This window comes from Brassica napus, chromosome C3, assembly GCF_020379485.1.
Source record: "Brassica napus cultivar Da-Ae chromosome C3, Da-Ae, whole genome shotgun sequence".
Classification (NCBI taxonomy): domain Eukaryota; kingdom Viridiplantae; phylum Streptophyta; class Magnoliopsida; order Brassicales; family Brassicaceae; genus Brassica; species Brassica napus.
Window position 1 is genome coordinate 42578329 of NC_063446.1, and position 5762 is coordinate 42584090.

The window sequence follows — 5762 nt, forward strand, 5'->3', positions numbered from 1 at the left end:
ATCGATAAAGAAGAGCAGCCTCGACGATTGTGGGAACCCAAATTCGCACTGTCGATTTCCGTTTAAATAAGGAAACTAGGAAAACCCTAATTTCCCAGAGGACCCGAATATCTGCTAATTACCACACGTCAAGCAATCAGAACACGAGAATAACAACGATAAGAATAAGAAATCGAAAAAGAGAGCAAAGTAGATCTTATTCCGAATCTGCGTATGAGCGTTTACAACAAGGTATAAGCCTGGGCTCGAGAGCTGTCGGCGAGATTCCTAGTTCTAGCAACCCTAAGATGGCTAAACCTAATTGAGTCGCAGCTCGAAATAACAAAAATGGAAAATTGCCTAAATTGCTCTAAGTGCTAAGTTTGCTCTGAAAAGTTCTCTCCCCCCATGCTCCTCGCCTAGGACTCCTTATATACTAGCTCCAAGGTCAGTTTACGCTTTTACTCTTCTGCCCTTAAGCCGTCACAGCATAAAAATGGAGATATTCCATTTTTCCCGATCTTCCAATTATCTTCAAAACTTCCGTATTTATCCGCGGAAACTTGACATTTATCCTTCCTTGTGGACCAAGCGTAAACCGTGCTGCGGTTTACGGGCTTTTGGTTAAGAAATCGTAGGATGGGCCTCGAGTCGTGTTTTAGATCCCTTTGGGCCGTCTTCCGACTCGACACGTTTACTACGAATTCTTTTTGATAAAGAACGAACTTTCCACGGTTTCTAATCCGCAAAGTTCGATCGATGAATTTGAATAGCGGAAAACATGGACTGAGCTTGCTACGGTCTTCGGGAGATAGCATTCGAAGGTTTGACGAGAATGCATGGATTGATGTCGTATCGATGTTCGGAAAGGTTCAATCGCTACACAGCGACTGAACTTTGGCTCGAGCCCGGTTGCTACGTAGCAACCGAGCGGGACGAACGCTCGGTCGCTACGTAGCGACCGAGCCTTGGCCCGAGCTCGGTCGCTACGTAGCGACCGAGCGACCGAGCGGGACGAGTGAACTACTCAGACATAGCTAAGAAATTCATGACACAAAATATAGATAAAAACTGCATAGAATAGAATAGATGAATCAATGGAGTTCCAATCACAAATCTTTCTATGATTTTCTCTCCTAAAACTCTCTGCTGAAAATAAGAATACAATGGTGGCCAAAAGCTCTCTTGCCTCCTAACACTTAGGCAAGTATATAACTATTAGGTTAAAAACTCGTCAGGGGTAATCTTGTAATTTGGTGAAGCTTTGGTTTAAAGTTGGCTGGAACCAAGTCGCACATCTCGCGTCTCGACATCGATCGATGGTACATGATGTACATCGATCGATCATAATCTTCCATCGTTGTTGGGGTCAAAAACGGTTACGACAAATTTAACATTCAAAACGTCCGAGGAAGAAAATAAGAATTTCTCCGAAGAGTACTTTTCGAAATAGATTCTTCCTTACGAAAAAGCTTTACGGAAGAAAGAATCGAGATGTCCGACGAAAGCTCGAAACAGGTCGTTACGCAGCGACCGAACGTCCGTCCTGAATCTAATCTGTCATGCTAGGACTGCTAGAGAGATGCTAACCGCTGATCTAGGAGACTAGTGAGCATTATCGACCTGCGCCTAGGGCTTAGCTAGAAGCAACGATCGATATTGTCTTCTGACAATCGATCGATATTACGAAAGGTGTATCGATCGATATCCCTATAGGATCATCGATCGACACTTTCTTGTGATCAAAAGACGACAGTTGAGATCCAAGATCTAGTTAGTTAACTAGTGAAACATTGTCATCGCTGATCACTGTGATTAAGGAGTTGAGCTCTAATATATCATGCATGCAACTGTTAGGCATCTATATGATTATAATCTCCTACACCTGAATAGAAAACCTACATCTAATATCTTCCAATAAGTTACACCCCCAATCATCTTGTTAGTCAAGCAATAGACTTACTCAATTAGGATTGATATTTACTTTTAAACCATAAAACAACAAACACTTAGAATTAATTATTTGACTAGATTTAATAGGTTCCCTAACTCCTTGTGGATTCGATCCTTAAGTACTGCAACTGAACCTCTTATTTGAGACAGTAATTCACTCCTTAAGGTAATTTGAGTGGTATCAAGGATCTGAGAGCTTTGGGAACCCATCGAGGTTTCGGAGGACACGACGGAAGCGGGAGCCGATGCTGCAGACGAGGGAGGAGAAGTGGATCAGCCCGCAGACTCATTTGGAGCCTCGATTTCTGGGTATCTTGACCTTGCTCTCTGAATGTCGTCGGGATTGTTTTCCCTATGCCTTTATCTCAAGATTTCGTGTAGTGTTTTAGGCCAAGTGTGGCCGTTCGTTATTTCAGTGTGCTATGGCCTTGCGAGGTCATTTGACTATGTATGCGGGACTGGCCGTTGGTGGCTTCGAATCCCAGCCGCTCTGCAGCCTCTTTATATATAACGAATGTTCTTTTAGCATTCTATGGGTTTTAGTTTATACTTCTGCCAAGTGTCGAGGGAAAGACACGAGAAGTCACTTCGTATCTTAACTCTTAATTTGTCGTTCCGCTCGTTTGGTCTTTCGAGGGTATTTGAAAACGTTTAGGAGTTTTACGAAGTTTCGTGAGCGTTTTAGATTCGGACGATGTGACATGTTTTAAGATCTCGTATCAGTTTCGATATCATGCCTTGAGATGTTAATGGACCAGTAGGACTTGGTTTAGGGCAAGACCTAGGTTTACTTTCGGCTCAAAGGCTATGCGACGACTAATCGGCTTTCGTTTTGCCCGTTGGCGATTTCTACCTGATTCTTTCCGATTAAAGTCTGCGACTGGGCGCCGGCTTATATGACTTGTGTGTGAAGAATCGAGCACTCTCCAGAGAACGTCTGGTGTGCTGACCAAAATTTTGGATTTTTCCTGTATAGCGTGCTATGGTATCCTTGTCGGATGTAAGAGAACCTTTAGTTTTTATGAAAGGATTGACTACGAGTCCTTTTTTAGAGAACGTTTTGGACTTGTCCGTCGGGGCCAATTGACGGGCATTTTGTATTTTAGAGTCACGGATGGACAGTGTATTTGGATAACATCTTTCGAGAAATATTTGCGACGTCTCGCTTTCTCGAAGATATGTCTTTTGATGTGAGATGGCTACGATCTTCGTTTTTATAGAAGATGCGTTTTTCCGGTCTTGCTTGGCCATGAGTATGTAGGAATTAGTTTTCGTCCAAGGACTGCTTGGACGGTATGCCCTTATCTTGGGCGTTTCTTAGGCCAACCTTAGATTACTGTGACTTATTGCAAGTGAATCGTAAGATCGGAAGAAGGTAGAATTTATTGAAAAAGTTTCGAAAATATTGAGTACATTCATGTATATTTCAAACTTTGTAGGAGTATACGAGTATACGTAGCCACCCACCCACCTCTTTTTAACAAGGGGGGTAGCTGAACTTGTCGATATGAAAAGCTGCCTACGTACCTCTTTCGAGGATCAAGCCATCTCGTAGTTCTGCTTGTTGTTGCGGGTGTTCCTACTCGTTGGATGGGATCGTTTCGATTACTTCAGCCGTTGGGGCTTCAGTTGGATCGAATACCGTTTCAGGAATCGGGCTGTCTGCTGGCAAGGCGATGGACTCGGGGACTATGTCTTTGTCTGGAGTCGTTGCCTGGTCGGGTGATTCTGGATCACTTTTTATGGAGCTCTCGGGAGCGTTTTGAGCTTTCTTAGCCCGCTTCGGGTTGACCGCGGCCAAGAAGCAGAGCCTAGACTGTTTCTGGCATCCCCAGATTACCGCTGTTCCTTTTGGAGTTGGGAACTTGATGCCAAGGTGGTAAGTCGACGGTAGCGCTTTCATGGCATTGATCCAAGGAGTTCCCATGATGACATTGTAGATGTCCGGGTTATCGACTACCGCAAAGTCAATGATTTTCGTCACCTCTTTAGCCATCATTGGGAGTTTGATTGATCTGAGGGTCATTGACGATGCACCCGAGAAATCGGTGAGAGGTTTTGGTTCTGGAATGACTTCTCCGAGTTCAAAGTTCATCCTCCGAAGGGTATTGCGGAAGATGACGTTGACAGTGCTTCCCGTGTCGATAAGGATCCTTCCCACTTCCAGATCGATAACCAATGGGTCGCAGTGAGGTTTGTCGATTCTGACGGTTTCCCGCTCTTCGAAGACGATCATATCGTTAGGGGCGTCGTCGGTTGGGGACCGAGCCAGCCAGCTTGAACTCCTCTCAGCCTTTCGTCCATAAGTTTTGATCGACAAGATCGAATCGCGATAGAATTACCATCCCCCGATGATCATGCTCACCCTTCGACGGTTGTTGTCGTTTCCTCGGTCATCCTGCCTCCTTCCGCATTTCTTGCCCGACTGATTTTCGCGGGTGTCGTTTTCGGGGGACTCTTTATCAGTTTTGGGAGGGCGATCAGAATCCAGGAGGAGGTCTTTTATGCATGTGACCTTCGAAATTTCGCCGGAGAGGAGCTTCGCTGCAAGCCTTGCGCAGAGAACCTTGCAGTTCATAGTGGAATGACCTCTGGTCAGGTGGAACTCGCAGTAGGAATTATTCTTGAACAGGTTCCTGGTCCAGGTATTTCCGGAAGTCTTTCCCTGTTCGGAGTTGATAGCGTAATTATGCTCGCCCTGGAGATCTTCTCCCTCGTGGTGGACATACCTGTCGTTGCGAGGGTTTTTCCTTCTCGCGGACGTCTTCTGCGGGTTGTACTTCTGGGAGAGGACTTTCATCTCTTCTTCCATCATGATGAAGTCCGTTGCCTTGTGAAGAGCGTCCTGGATTGTTCTCGGTTTTTCAAGGGATATCCATTGCCGGAGTTTCGACCTGTACCAGAGAGTTTTCCGCAAAGCGTCGTCTGCCACTTTGTCGCTGATTCCAGTGACTCTTGCCATTACCAGCTTGAACATGTTCATGAATTCGCGGAGTGGTTCGTCTTCTCTTTGACATAGACTCCAAAGGTCAACGTCTGAGGTTTCCATGTCCATGAACATGGAATATTGTTTGAGAAACTCCGAGGCGAGCTGACGGAAACTTCCGATGGAGTTTCGTTTCAGACGAGAAAACCATTCAAGTGCGGCTCCTTTGAGGTTTTTGACGAAGAGGAGGCAGTAGCCAGCGTCTCGTTCGCGTTCCTTGAGTTTGCACCTTCCCATCGCGATCTGGTAAGACTGCAGATGCGCCTTGGGGTTGGTGGTGCCATCGTAGACGGGAATTTTGATCTTCCAAGGATCTGAGATGTTAGTTTCCATGATCCGGGCAGTGAACGGAGTTTTCCGTGCTTCCTCAAGAAGTCTGTCGATCTCGGGTGCAGCGCTTGTCGCGTGGTGAATCTGCGACTTTACCGCCTTGACTTCTACCGTAGTTTTTGCGATGTACTCGCGGAGATCATGGATCTCATGAGGATTTCTAGCAGCCTTGCGAGCCTGTCAGCGTTGGCTGCGGTGGATCCGATCTTGATTCTCGGCCAGTTCTCCCTGCTCTACCCAATAGAGGTTTTATTCTTCCTCTGTCATGGGCTTTTCGAACGACACGTCCTGCCGAGCGGACTGGCTTCGCGTTCTTCTCGGATGGACGTCGGCACCTCCGTCCGAGTGATCGGACTGGTCGCTTATGTCCAGATCGATCCGCTCAAAATCGCCTCCTTCGTTGGTCCCAGCGGAAGGTGGAAGGTTCTCTGCGGTCGGTTGTGCGTCTGGTGGGACTGTTTCGTCAGGGTTCTCACCTGAAGAATCCTTGTCTGCCCGTGTGGCCCGATCGCTC

General features: G+C 46.4%; 2 protein-coding genes across 2 annotated transcripts; both read right to left on the minus strand.

Annotated features, from left to right (window-relative positions):
* Positions 1–3511: 3511 nt before the first annotated feature.
* Positions 3512–4168, minus strand: LOC106354966. The gene has a single exon (XM_013794999.1). The coding sequence runs from the start codon at positions 4166–4168 to the stop codon at positions 3512–3514; it is 657 nt and encodes a 218-aa protein (XP_013650453.1).
* Positions 4169–4270: 102 nt separating this feature from the next.
* LOC125583092 lies at positions 4271–5251 on the minus strand. The gene has a single exon (XM_048749649.1). It carries the CDS (start codon positions 5249–5251, stop codon positions 4271–4273), a length of 981 nt encoding a protein of 326 aa, XP_048605606.1.
* Between the last annotated feature and the right edge of the window lie 511 nt (positions 5252–5762).